The 15,051-nt window shown below is 38.1% G+C and overlaps 1 protein-coding gene across 1 annotated transcript; it reads right to left on the bottom strand.

The window, feature by feature from the left end:
* Nucleotides 1–461: 461 nt before the first annotated feature.
* On the bottom strand, nucleotides 462–7,540 carry LOC121236493 (class E vacuolar protein-sorting machinery protein HSE1-like). The gene is made up of 2 exons (XM_041132938.1): nucleotides 6,921–7,540; nucleotides 462–1,711 (listed from the first exon to the last, which is right to left on the bottom strand). The coding sequence occupies exons 1-2, from the start codon at nucleotides 7,362–7,364 to the stop codon at nucleotides 656–658; spliced, it is 1,500 nt and encodes a 499-aa protein (XP_040988872.1). The 5' UTR covers nucleotides 7,365–7,540; the 3' UTR covers nucleotides 462–655.
* Nucleotides 7,541–15,051: the final 7,511 nt, after the last annotated feature.

Here is a 15,051-nt window from a genome sequence, read left to right as displayed (position 1 = left end):
TAACTCTTTTTTATTATTATTGTAAAGCAGATATAACATATCACAATAAAGCACGCCAATTTGTAAAATCTCTTTATAGATCTAACACTCTTTTCTTTTTCTATTACCACCTGGAATGACACCTTTATAATGAAAAATGATAATTGCAAAGTTTTAAACATGTGATGTGGGACAAACAGTCCTAGTAACCAAGATCACAGCTTGTAAAATAGATGTATAATTTCAAACATTATATATAGAAAAATTATTCTCATCAGCTACTATTCTACATCACACACCCCAAGTGCTATTTGGTGGTAGCCTTCATGCCACATCTTAGTTGACTGAAAAGCAACTCATATTGCCTGATGATATGGACACCATTACCAAGAAGAGGAAACCTTTTGGAATTCATAAATGGTCCTTTCATGTCAACAAACAATAGTGTGATGCTCAAAGTTTGAGAGTATTCAGAACATAAATAGGAACAGAAAAACTGAGCATGTACATTAGCCAGAATTTACATTTACATATGTACATCATAAGCATATATAAAATGATGTTTTAATGTACATAGGAACTAACAATAATGATACAGAAGACCATGGTAATATCATCATCTACAGAAATAAATCCAACTAGACATTGCAAGCAACAACATATATATACATATATATTATAAGCCAAACCTACCACCATGTGGCCCTACTTCTCCGCTATTCATTACCATATCAAGAACCATGTTAGGGTCCGCTGCTTGTCCAGTCTCTGTCAATTTCCTCACTGTTGCTCTCACCAAGTCCCTCCGGAACCCCATCGCTACAACCTTGTCAACAACATCATCAGTGGTTATTCTGTCTCGAGTCCCACTAGAACCAGTCTCAGCATCCACATCAGAGGCCATGGGTAGTGCATGCGGTAATACTTGCGCCGTTGGCAGTAGTGTTTTGCTGCTCCCGCCACCAAGAACTGGAGGAGATGATGGGCTTTGTGAGGGTTTCATTGTTGAACTGCTGTGTTGGGAAGGAGCTCCACCATATGAATGCTCATAAAAAGTTGAATGCCTGGAGGGTGAGCCTGAATATGGATTGCTGGGTGGTTGATCATGATGTATCTGCTGGGCAGAACCAAAGTAAAATTTTTGGGATGGGGGAGCACTGGCAGGTGCATAGTGGGTAGATGGGCAATGTGCTTGGCTATTGCCAAAGGTGAGAGGTGGGTGCAATTCATGAGGTGGTTGGGGTAACTGTGAGATTGGTTGAAGTTGGGGTGCCGGGTGATAATGTTGTTGTGGTGCTGAAGATGGTTGCTGAGGCTGCTTCATTGGAGGCATATGGTACTGCTGATGCATGGATTCTGGAGTAAGCACGGGTGATGAATAGTAAAATTCAGGCCGAGGGAGTAAGGGGATTTGGTTCTGGGATAATTGGGGAGGTATCTGTCCAGCTGGTACTGAAGATGTTAGTATTGGTGATGTATTTTGAAAAGGTTGGTTTTGAACAACACTATAATGAAGAGAAGGAGGTTGCTGTGGACAAGCAACAGGAGTTGAAAGTGATTGGTGGCTTTGCTGAGGTACAGATGAGATAACCCCTTGAGCTGAATTACTTTGGAGAGTGCTGTTCTGCTTTTCCAAAAGCTGGGTATCCTTTGCCATTTTAAGCTTCGCTAGCTGCTGCCGAGCCTCTACTATCTCTTGTTTATCCCTTAAATCTTGAATACCATCTTGAACCTGTAAAAAAAAGTATGGGAGTTGGTCCATGACTAGCATTTAACACCTCAGTCCTAACCCTGATTCGAATCAGATTATGTAAAAGAATCACAGGGAGTTGTGATTTACAGGAGACATATTCAGTTTATTCATTTAACATCTATACAATTTATCAGAAAGGGGTGGGAGGAGTTTGTAAAACACACTAGTTTTGAGGTGGGAGTGGGGACTAGAATCAGTTTTTGGGTTTGATGTATGGTGTGGCGAGAGTGCTCTATTTACTGTTTTTCCAAGTGTTTTCAGATTGGCTGAAAATTAGCAGGCCGCTGTCTCAGATGTAATGTGCCGTGCCAATGGGAGTGTTCTATGGAATTTGCTCTTATCCAGAAACGCACAAGACTGGGAAGTGGACGAAATAGCAGGTTTTTACAGTCTTTTATATTCCAAGAAGTTAGGAGGAAACGGGAGGGATAGAATGTTGTGGAAACATTCAGGGCACAAAAAATTTCTGTTAAGTCCTTCTATAAAGAGTTGGCAGCTCATCAGCCCATTCGGTTCCCTTGGAAAGGTATTTGAAGAGTTCCCGTACCCCCAAAAGTCTATTTTTTCACTTGGACTGCTGCTTTGGGAAAGATTTTGATGGCTGACAATTTAAGGAAACGTGGAATGATTGTGATGGAGTGGTGTTACATGTGTAAAAATAACGGCGAATCAATTGAGCACCTTTTCCTGCATTATGAGGTGGCGAGGGAGCTATGGGCGGGTATTTTCAGTCGAGCCGGGCTGTCTTGGGTCATGCCTAAGAGTGTGACGGAACTTTTAGCATGTTGGAATAGGCATCATCATTGCTTCCAACTAGCAGTGACATGGAGGATGGTTCCTTTGTGTCTATTGTGGTGTATATGGACAGAATAAAACGAGAGATGCTTCAACAAGAAGGAGAGAAATGTGGGGGAATTATGAAATTTTTTTGTGTTTTCTTTAGTTCAATGGTTGGTTGCTATTGTACTAAAGGGAGGGAACGTTCACGAGTTCTTGTTTTCTTTCCAGCTTTCTAGAATGTGATTAGGAGTCTCTTTTGTATACTTCCTGTGTACATGGGTGTTGCCTAGTTTCATTCAATCAATAAAATTTCTTACTTATAAAAAAAAAACATCTATAACATAAAAAGCTTTTTGTTTTTCTTTTTTCATGACGGAATCCTCACCATATATGGACCTAACCCTCTATTCCACAAATACATGACCCTACCAATCAAACAATCTCTTGATTACAAATGCATTACATAGATATGTACTAATTCTTTATATTAGATCTATATGATGCAAAATTAAGTAATAGAAGTGATCATTGATTAATACTGTCAAGAAACAGAGTGAAGAAAGAAAATCAGTTTATTGTATTACTAAAAAATGTAGTGCTGAAACTCAAGCTAACTGAAGGTTACACCATTAACTTTCCTATAAAGGTGAGAGGAAGTACGTGAAGAATAGAACTAAAACTAACTAACTGACGGCTTACAAACTAATAAAAGCACACGTACAAAACATGTGAGAAATATACAGTCTCTCATAACACCCCCCCCCCCCCCCCCCCCCCCCCCCCCCCCCCCCCCCCAAAAAAAAAAAAAAAAAAAAAAAAAGATGGAACACCTGCACACAATACTGGAGCTTTTCTAAGCAGATGGGACAGTCACTGCAATCTGATACCCTTTCTGAACTTTGGAAGTTCCTGAATAACCAGCTGCAAATGCCCTAAGCAAATCAAGTGCATGAGAACCAAGAAATCTCACGAAGACTGAAGATAACCATATTGGAATAGAAACTGAAGCTAAAGTTGGATTTTCTCTCTGATGCAGTCAGCAATGAACCAGTAGCATTGGCTCATCATCTTGTTTGTCATACATTCAAGACATGCTAACTCAATTAGGGATTGAGCTGCCCACAACATGCTTGAGAGAGAGAGTAAAAGGGAAAAAAGAAAATGGAAAGCCAGCGGCTTAGGGAAGAGACGAAAGTGCTCAAAGAAAGTTTTTTAATAGGTAAAACAAAAATTTAATCGATAATAAAGAATACACATAGCCCAAGAATACGGGATGTACACAAAGAGACAACACCTAGTTAAAAAGTAGAAGTAGATACAAGTCATGGAAGCTTAACCCATTGAAATCTATAGCTAGTGCCCAAAGGAACAAAGTGTTAAAAAAGAGGCATTTAGGTTCATCCATTGTTCTTTCTCAATTTTCAAAATTCTGACCATTCATTTCCTTCCAAATACACCACAAAATGCATATGGGAGCCATCTTCCACACAGGTGCAACTTGTGGATGGCAATATAACCCCCTCCCAACTTGTAAGCAGATATACCTCTTGGGAATTACGCATGATAACTCGATTCTGCTGAAGAAGTCATTCCATAGGGCTCTCGCAACATCCCAATGGAGTAGGAAGTGGTCAACTAATTCCCCGCCCTTCTTGCACATGTAGCACCAATTCCATCACAATAATCTGGTGCTTCCTTAGGTTGTCAATGGTTAAAATCTTCCACAAGGAAGCTGTCCAGGCAAAGAAAGCTGCTTTTAAGGGAGGTTTGGACAGTGAGTTGAGATGAGATGAAAGTTGAATAAAATATTGTTAGAATATTATTTTTGTTTTGGGATTTGAAAATTTTGAATTGTTTACTGTATTTTGTGTGAGAGTTTGGAAAAGTTGTAATGATTAGATGAGATGAGTTAATAGGCTCTCTCAATCCAAACCAAGCCCTTAGTGTCCTTACTCCTCCATATGCTTTTCCAAGGAAAGGGTGAATTCACCTAATAAGTGAGGGTCTTGTCAAATGAGCTTATAATGAATTTCCCTTTCTTGGAAGGATGCCAAAACATTTTGTTCATACCGCCATTGCCAAGATCAATAGAGGACCATAAGTTGAAGAAATCAACGAGGGTGTCAAACTCCCAATAAAAAACCACTGTAAGGAAACTTACATTCCACTAAGGAGAAATGCCAACAACTTCCAAAGAGTCAGCTAAAGCCTCCTGCACACGAGCAATCCCAAAGACTGGGGAAAGCATCCTTGAGTGCCTGTCCCACACCACAAATCACACCAGAGCTTGATCCTAGAACTATCACCCATCTCCAATCTAGTATGTCTAAACAACACCCCCATACGTTTTTTATTTATTTCCACAAACCCACCATATATGGCCATGAACCTCATTCAAGAACCCCCCCCCCCCCCCCCCTTTCAAAAAAAAAAAGAAAAAAGAAAAAACCACCACCTAACTTTGAATCAATTACCTCTATCCACAAAGCCCCCCTCTCCTATTGATAATACCAAAACCACTTTCCCTAGTTAGAACCCAATTGAATCTGAGCAAGTTTCAAACTCCCTCCCCCAGAATTGGAGAGCATACCTTGGCCCAATCAAAAATGTGAAATTTGAACTCACACCCACCATTTCCTCCCTGCTAGGAATCATGTTAAAGTTTCTCAATGCGATTAGCCACACTAGAGGACAAAGGAAACAAGAAAAAAATATGTAGGCAAATTGGAAAGAGTGATGTCAATTAAGGTGATCCTTCCACTTTTCAACAAATACATACTCTTCTAACTAGACAATATCCACTCCATCGTTTCAATCGCACCTTCCCAAGTAGACTTAAGGGCATGTTTGGCAAACATGAGAATTTCCAAAATTTAAATTTCTCATAACTTTATTCCCAAACATCTCTCAAACCCAACACACTTTTCAATTTTAAATTTTCAACTTTTTCATCTAATCATTACCTAATCATGACCTAAACACAAAAATCAATACAACTTTTACAAGGTTCAAAAAAATAATATTAAAAAATTACATTCAAACAAGTTTTTTAACTGTCTCTATTCACTTTCACAAACTCCAATACAATATTTTTTTTTTAAATATAATTTTATTCAACTTTTTCTCTCATTTTCCCAAAACCCAATAAAACATCTTCACTCAAACCATTTCACTACTATTCACAAAATTTTGAAATACTTAAAGCATCCAAACATGCCCTTAGCCTTAAAGGAGGCGCCCGACGACAAACCAAGGTATTTCATAGGCAGAATTGATACCTTGCAACCCTATATTAGCAAGAGGGCGGAAGGGGGGAGAATAACCAAGAAATAAATTGGTTATCACAAGAAAAATTAGAAATACCAAATTGGTGTTAGTATAATCAGAAAATACCGGGAAACACAGGAAATACTGGGTGACACCGGATAACATTGGGAAATGCCAACACACCATTGGCAAAGGGTCGGAAAATACCAGAATCATACTAGAAACGACCTGAAAACCAGAACAAAGCTGGAAAAATGCTAAATCGGTAGGAAAATATTCTATGCCGGAACTTATATACATTCAGTATACTTGGCTACGCCTATTGACACTAATAAATTTTTACTTATAAAAAAAAAAAAAAAAATCTATGCCAGAACCAAACCATTGAACCAGTCAGAAATATTCTGAACTGGAAAAAAAAACACAACTGAACCACAGTGAAAACTTTGACCTGGCCAAGTAAGCCATTGAGCCAGATGAAAAAATTGAGCTGAATAAGACCAAATATTGATCTAATAAGAAATATTCAAAGCTTCAAGAAAGAATATAATGAAGACAACAGATAAAAAAAGAAAGCTTGAGAAAAAAAACTTGAAGAAGAAAAGAAGCTCAAAATCGTTGTTGCATCTGATCAAACATGTACTGCTTAAAAAATAAAAAAAAAATAAAAAACCACGTAAAGCCAATCAACCCATGAAAACCTCATGCCAAACTCAACCAGAAACAAAAATTGCAGCAACATAGCCATTTCCAACCCACTCCAGCAAAGCAACCAAAAGAAATTCCATCACTGAAGATGACTCTCCCGGCCTCATCCAGTTTCTTGCATTAATATATCGATTACTGAAAGTCAAGCTACCTACAGGTTACATCATTGATACTACTTATAGGCGAGAGGAAGTACATAAAACTAACTAATATAACATACTAACTGAAGCTTAACAAACCAATAACAGCACATGTGAGATATATGCAATCTCTAATAAATCCGAAACTATTAATGGATAAGAGAGTACTAGTGCTTATGAACTGACATACCCTACCAATAATCCTAAAATTCTCAGATGAGCTTTTAGATGGTATGCGTATCTTATTGTACGCCACAGTTTGAGAATTCAGAAAGGATTTGATTTTTAAATACCTCTTGTAGAATAATTTCTAGTTGTCTCAGCTTCCGATCAGAACTGCTTTGATTTAGTTCGAACGTTTCCTTCAAGTCATCAGTGGAATTCTCTAGTCGGTGCATCCTAGTCTCCAACTGTGAGAGCCTAGCGCTGAGACCCTCAACGGCGTGCACCAGATTCTTGAAGAACTCCTCCATCTTCCTATCGATCACGGAAATCAGTGCCGAGCGATGGGAATCCCCAGCATTATGATTGCTGCCAGCACCAACTTTTTCGAAACTAATGGAGGAAGTTTGCGACTGAGGCAGAGCGACAGGTCGGATAGGGTGGAATCGGAATACGGGGGAGTGATCGCCATTGTCCTCGTCGTCTTGAGGGTTTGTGGACAACGTCAAGAAATCATCGGATCGGGATCGAGAAAGCTCCATGATTTGCTTGTCCATGAATTCCGACGACCTCATAGGTAAGGGGATGATGTTCTGGCAGGTGAGCGAAAGAGACTCTTATTGTTGTGTTTTCCGACACGCCAAACAGAGGCTTACATAATTACATTCGCGTAAAGGAGAGGATTACGAATTTACAAAGATATTTCTGGGACTTAAAAAAGCGACATGAGAACACAGCTCAGACAGTATTGTCCGGGGACCGTAATGTGTCTCTAAGCAGCAAGTAATTGTATTTTGTGCGCGGGTTTGATTAGGAATAAGATTAGTTTTGCGACTAACCGTCAGATTTATCATTTTTTAATATTTGAAACTTACATATCTTAAAATTATAAATATAATTTTTTTAAAATAAAAAAAAATTAAAATGAGTATGTAATGTCTTTTATTTATTTATTTATTTTGTATGTATCTTTGCAACTGGTGAAATATATTTAATGAGTAATACTATATACAAACTCCAAATATACAAACCTTAAATCAATGGATAAGGCTGATAATTAGTCTTCTCTCTCTATTCTGTTAGAGGAAAGAGAGGAGAAGTAGGTAGCACTATACCCTAGGAAGATTCTAACAGCTTGTGGCAGAACAGGGTGTACAATGGCACAAGGGTAGTGTAAGGTCGCGCAAGGGTAGTGTAAGGTGGTCCTCTCGGCAGTGCAGGATGACAGAAAGATTCGAGGGGAAGACTCTGCGTCAACTCTCAGTGGATTGAGGGAGGTTTTTGTTGGTGGTACGTAAGAAAGGTGTTGGAGGAAGTAGAGAGTGGAGGCGATGGAAAATCTGGAGAAACAATGGAATAAGCTCAGGCTAACCGATGAAGAAAAAATGAATGTAGAGCTAGATGAAGATTTACCCAAGGAAATAAAGAGCAAAGGAGAACATAGTCTGGTTGGAAAACTGTGGTTGGAGAGGAAGATAAGTTCTGGAGTGTTGGAATCCACAATGGCCAAGGTGTGAAAACTCAGCAGGGCAGCAAAGTTTTTAGAGGTAGGAAAGAATGTGTTTGTCATTACATTTGCAAACCATGCAGACAAACAGAGAGTGTGGGAAGGGAAGCCAAGGCTGTTTGATAATCAGTTGATGGTGCTCAAGGTGTTTGATGGATTCGCGCCTCCAATGAAGATATGCTTTGATCGTGAAGAGCTATGGATGCATATGTACCACTTGCCTCTGGCTTTCATGACCAAACAGAGAGGAGAAAAACTGGGAAACACAGTGGGGAATGTGATGGACATCAATGTGAAGGGAGATAAAGTGGCCGGGGAAACTATCTAAGGGTTCTCATAGAAATGGACCTCACAAAGCCTCTGGCGAGGGGAAGAACCATCTCAGCTCAGGGCAATAGCTTGTGGATACCATTCAAGTATGAAAAACTACCATTTCTTTGCTTCTCACGTGGTAGAATCATACATGACTCCAAAGGTTGCAATGAGAAAAAAGACCTAAGTGGAGGGAGTAATGAAAATGAGGAGCAATTTGGGGCTTGGTTGAGAGTTACCCCAGCAGGGAGGAGGAAGAACAGTTATGATTACAGTGAAGTTAACAGAAGAATGGGTCTTGGAGGGTGGAGGTAGAGGAAGAGGTGGAGTCGAGCTATAATGGAAGGAAGGAGGAATTGAGAGAAGGAAAGAGGATGATGTAGGTGGAGGTTAATGCTACTGAAGAAAAGAATTTGAGTGAAGGGGCAGAGGAATCCAGGGGTGATAGTGATGTCAAGGTCACTGATGGGGATATGAGGTCTAAGGAGGTTGTGAAGGAAACACAAGGTACTGAGGTAGGTTCAAAAGAAAAAATGAGTCTGGAGGAGGTTGTGAAAGAAACTCAGATAAATGAGATAGTTTCAATAGAAAAGGTGAGGGTGGAGGAGGATGAGGTATTAAAGGTTATGTTCAAAAAAAGGAAATCCTGGAAAAGAAAGACTCAGGCTGTGGGTAATAGGAGTGAGAGTTTGAGCCATTTTGCAGCAACTAAAAGGCCTTGTGAGGGAGAGTTATGTGGCATAAGGGGGGGATGGGAAAAAAGAAGCAAAATTTTTCTATAGAAGGGGAAGGAGAGTTACAAGAAGGATTGGCGAAGGCTGTTAAACAGCCCCGCCAAGCATTATGAAAATATTAAGTTGGAACTGCCGAGAGCTTGACAACTCTTGAATAGTTCAAGATCTCTGCTGTTTGGAGGAGGAAAAGTTGCCTAGTGTGGTGTTTGTGATGGAAACTAAATTGAGGACAAATTGGTTGGATGGCATAAGAATGAGGTTGAGAATGACTTTTGGGGTGGAACTGAATGGTAGAGGTGGTGGTTTAGTGATGTTTTGGAAAGAGGAGGGAATGGTGGAAATATTGAATTTTACACAAAGACATATAAGTGCGTGGGTATGTGACAATGAAGGGGAAAAATGGCTCTTAATAGGATTTTATGGGCAACCCGAGACTAGCAAGAGGCTTGGAATTTGTTAACTTCTCTCAAGCCTGCTTGTGATAAGGGATGGTGTATAATTGGTGACTTTAATGAAATACTCACCAATGATGAAAATGAAGGGGGAAGGCCTAGATGAGATACTTTGATGAACAACTTCAGGAATGTTTTGGAGGATGGAGGGTTATCTGATCTAGGGTGGAAAGGAGACAAATTCACTTGGAGTAATAGGCATGGGGATGACACTTCTACAAAAGAAAGGCTGGATAGAGTGGTAGCTAACAAAGCTTGGATTGAGGCTCATAAGGAGATTAATGTGGAGACTTTAGTTGCCAAAAGCTCAGACCATAGACCTGTACTTTTGAGCTGCTCACAAATAGATGGGACTGAAGTATATGGTGGCAAAAATTTCAGGTATGAGGCATGGTGGGCTATAGAAACAGACTGTGAACAAGTGGTGAGGGAGGGCTGAAAGAAAGCAGACTTTGGAAGAGGACCTTTTGAGAAATTGAAGAGGTCAATTGATGGGTGTATAGGGTCTTTGAAGAGGTGGAGCATAAGCCTCTAGAGAAATAAGGTGAAAGAGATCAATGAAAAATTTGAGGCTTTAAAACTTTTGCAGGTGGATGAAGGGAGCCATAATATTTCTGAGATCAGAAAAATTCAAAAAGAGTTGGATGGTTTGCTTGAGCAGGAGGATTTGAAGTGCAGATAAATGGCCAAAAGGCATTGGTACAAATATGGAGAGAGATACACTAAATATTTTCATACTTATGCCAATGAGAGGAGGAGAAAAAATAGGATTGTTAAGGTCCACAATGAGCATTGATGCAAGGTGACTAGCAAGAAGGATATAAAAGAAGCTTTTCATGGTTATTTTGAGAAGCTGTTCCTTTTTTCGGAACCTTCTCAAGAGGAGTTAACGCCTTAGGGCAATGAAGCCAAAGTGACTGAGGAGATGAATGAAAGCTTATCAAAAGAATTCTGTAGAGTTGAAATTGAATTGGCAATCAAACAAATGGCTCCACTAAAATCTCCTGGACTAAATGGTTTAGGGGCTTGCTTCTACCAGAATCATTGGAATATTGTGGGTGATAAGGTGTGTGAAGCTGTCTTGAAGTTCTTAAATGGTGGAAAGATAGAATGACAAACTACACATATATAGCCCTTATTCATAAGGTTAAAAATCCAGTTGTGGTTAGTGATTATAGACCTATTAGTCTATGCAACATGGTCTATAAAATTGCTTCTAAAGTCTTGGCTAACAGACTTAAGAAGGTGCTAGCAATGGTTATTTCCCTAACATAAAGTGCATTCATCTCAGGAAGGCTGATTGCTGATAACATCATGGTGGCTTATGAGGCACTCCATGCTATGAAGACTATATTAAAAGGCAAGGTTGGATCTATGGCTATCAAGTTGGACATGTCTAAAGCTTATGATAGGATTGAATGGTGTTACTTAGGGGCCGTTATGAAACAACTTGGGTTTTATGAAAGATGGATAAATCTTACCATGAAATGTGTGTCAATCGTGAGCTACTCAGTCTTAATTAATGGCAAGTCAGGGAGGAGAATTGTTCCAAAGAGAGGCTTGAGACAAGGGGATCCCATTTTCCCTTATCTGTTCTTGGTAAGCGCAGAAGGATTGAGTTCTTTGCTCAATTATTCTGATGCAAGTGGCCTTACAAGAGGTGTGACTATGGCAAGAGAAGGCACAAGGATAAATCATTTACTTTTTGTAAATGATTGTATCCTATTTGGTAGGGCAAAAGATGAGGAATGACAAAAGTTTATGGAACTACTAAAGGTCTATGAGAGGGCCTCGAGTTTGTTTCTGAATAAGGAAAAAACATCTGTTTTCTTTAGCTCAAATACAAAGGATAAGGACATGACTTTAATTTTGAAGGAAAAGGGATCTGTGGTTTGTGGATGCTATGAAAAATACATTGATTTACCCTATATGGTTGGAAGATCAAAATATAACTCTTTTAAAAGTATAAAAGATAGGATATGGCAGAAAATTAATTGTTGGAAGAACAAGCGTATGTCACCTGTTGGTAGAGAAGTGTTAATCAAGGTTATATTGCAAGTAGTACCTACCTATACGATGAGTGTTTTAAAATTGCCTAAAAACCTATGTAAAGAGATTAATAGCATGTTATCTAGGTTCTGGTGGAGCAGTGCAGAGGGGGAAAAGAAGATTTAGTGGCAGAGTTGGGAAAACATGGGGATCTAGAAATTAAAAGGAGGTATGAGATTTAGGGATATTGAAAGCTTTAATATAGCTTTATTGGCCAAGCAAGCATGGAGGTTTCTACAATTTCCTAATTCTTTGGCAGTCACCATATTTAGAGAGAAGTATTATAAAAGCAAAACACCTACTGGATGCTAGTTTGGGTAATTATCCCTCTTTAATTTGGAGGAGTATTTGGGATTCTTTGAACTTGCTTAAAGAGGGGCTGAGGTGGAGAGTAGAGAATGGGAAGAGCACTAATGTGTGGGGTCACAAGTGGCTTAATTCTCCATCATCATTCAGTGTTCAATGTCCTGTTAAGATTCTTGACAGTAATGCAAGGTCTGTGACTTATTGAATTATGATGGAAATAGGTGGAATGAGGAATTGGTAAGGGGAATCTTCATTAAGAAGGAAGCAGATCTAATTTGTAGCATCAGTTTGAGTAAGTTAGGCACAGATGACATAATGATTTGTTGGCCTTCTAATAAGGGATCTTTCACTGTGAGGAGTGCTTACTTTATAGAGCAAGGCAGTAAAAGATCCCTTAAAGGTGAAACCTCTAGAGAATGTGAAAAGGATAAGAAATGGAAGAGTATTTGAGGATTGAAGGTTCCAGGAGGAACCAAAGCTTTCCTATGGAAATTGGGGAATGACCTACTAGCTACAAAGAAGATCTTGTGGAAGAGGAAATTAGTGGAAATTGCAATCTGTCCAATGTGTGGTCAAGAGGAGGAGACAGCTATGCATGTGGTATGGCAATGCCCGATAGCAAGAGATGTATGGGCAATATTCTTATAGTGCGCTAAAAAATGGTCCAGTGCAGAAGATAACTTCCTACCGTTATGGGATATATTCATGGACAGATTGTCTAATGTGGAGCTAGAACTTGCTGCTGTATTAATGCACATGTTATGGCTAAGAAGAAATTCCTTTATCTTTGAAGATAAATTCAAGGACTCTGAGAGCTTGGTTAGAACAACGAATGCAACTCTTGATGACTTTCGAGATGCTCAAGGAAATGAAAAGGGTCAAGAATTTTCAGTACCAAATGAGGCAAGAGGGGGTGACAGAGCTAATCATAGGTGGATAAAACCTATTCAAGGTTTCATTAAGGCAAATTGGATGCTTCCCTTAGTAAACACAGCTTTGGACTAGGCATAGTCTTGAGAGATGATAAAAGAGATATCATGGCCTGTGCTTCTTACAAAAAGAATCCAGTACAAGATCCTGTGGAGGCTGAAACTGTGGCTCTCTGGTATGCAGTGGAGCTATGTAATTCACTTGGTTTCAACAGAGTAATCTTAGAAGGAGATGCTGAAGTGGTGGTGAAAACAATCCATAGTAAGGAGGAGAATCTGTCCTCTTCTTGCCATGTTATAAAAGATGTCAAGATTGTTTTGAAAGAGAGAAGAGCTTGGACAGTGCAGAATGTCCGAAGAGAAGTGAACGAGGTGGCTCATTTGTTAGCAAAGAATTCTTTTAAGTTTGATCAAGAGAAGATATGGGTAGAGGAATGTTCATAATTTATAGCTTTACAAGTTTTTAAAGATGCAAATTGTATTGATTCAAGTTCTGTTAATTGAAATATATGAGGTTTTGATTCAAAAAAAAAAAAAAATTGTACAAGCCTTGTAGTAGTTTTTTGTTAAAATGTAAACCTCATTAAGAAAAAGTGAATTTTTCACACTTTTTCATGGTGAAGTCCACTTTTTTATAGAGGACTTATGTGACACTTGTGTGTATTTAGAGATTGTATATATCATTTCTCATATTTGATTATGAGTATAATATAAGAAAAAAAATGAAAGACACATGGTATTTTCGTTTAATCAAGTATTTCCAGAAAACAGGCATCTTATAGAACATCTAATAATTTTTAAAAAACAAATACCAAAGCAGGAGAACACTAAATAATGAAAAAAGATTTCAGGATGAGAAGAGTGGCTTTATCCTTTGAAATAATAACATTCATACAACATATTTTACCATTAACCAATATCACATTGCTTACTGCCGGTGCCCATACTTGTTGGCTTTTCACTCCACCTTATCACAAATGAAAAATGGTGTTTGCTAACGAAGAGGGAGAGAGAGAGCTTTGGGGGACTCAGCACTTCGGCATTTTTATTTAGGTTATCGAGATTATCAATCACTATTTTTTATCTGTGTGATGGTTCCATACTGATTTTAAATATCCTCGGTATCCCTTCCAGGACAATTTTTTTCCTCCAAGACGATTTAAGTTTCAAATTTTACATAATCACCATATATTTAAAACAAAAAAGTTGTGAAAGAAGTTCTAAAAATAATCATGTGCAACATTATCCATTACCTCGTTTGTTTTCAAATATAAGATTAATTGAGATTAAAATTAAAAAAATTGAATAAAATATTATTAAAATATATTTTTTAATATTATTTTTATTTTGAGATTTGAAAAGATGAATTATTTATTTTATTTTATATGAAAATTTAAAAAAGTTGTAATAATAAAATATGAGGTTTTCATAATTTTGAGTTTCTGCATTTAGATGTTGAACTGAGTTGAGTTAAATTAAGTTGAGATGATAAAATATTGTTAAAATATTATTTTTTAATATTATTATTATTTTAAAATTTGAAAAAGTTGAATTGTTTATTATATTTTGTGTTAAGATTTAAAAAAATTGTAACGATGAGTTGAGATAAGTTTGCTTACCAAACAAAGTCTTAATACTTGTGACCAAAAAGTTAAAGACCTGGTGTGAGTTTGAAATACTAACGTACGTGTAGGTATTCCTAGTTGTGTAGGATTGCTACAAAAAAAAAATTCTAAAAAAATTTTGTTAAATACGCATTTAAAAAAAAAAAAAAAAAAACCTCAAAAGACAAGTTTCTATTATGAATCCTATGCAAATGACATTCAGCAAGCTAGTGATAAAGGTTTTGAATACACCCAGAAGATGATTTTGGCCTCCTGATCTAAGTACGGGTCAGCCGGATCAAAGGCCAGGCCAATTCATCGACCAAGTTCAAATAGCATGGGTTGAGCAGGTATGAATTCCGACCGATC

Source organism: Juglans microcarpa x Juglans regia, chromosome 6S (assembly GCF_004785595.1).
Source record: "Juglans microcarpa x Juglans regia isolate MS1-56 chromosome 6S, Jm3101_v1.0, whole genome shotgun sequence".
NCBI classification, from domain to species: Eukaryota; Viridiplantae; Streptophyta; class Magnoliopsida; order Fagales; family Juglandaceae; genus Juglans; species Juglans microcarpa x Juglans regia.
The sequence above is the reverse complement of the archived record's forward strand: the minus strand, read 5'-3'. Positions and strand labels throughout refer to the sequence as shown.

Coding starts and splice junctions, on each gene's coding strand:
- LOC121236493 (XM_041132938.1), bottom strand. CDS start 7,364: ATGAGGTCGTCGGAATTCATGGACAAGCAAATCATGGAGCTTTCTCGA. Junction 1,712..6,920: donor TAGAAATTATTCTACAAGAG/GTATTTAAAAAT, acceptor TTTTTTTTACAG/GTTCAAGATGGTATTCAAGA.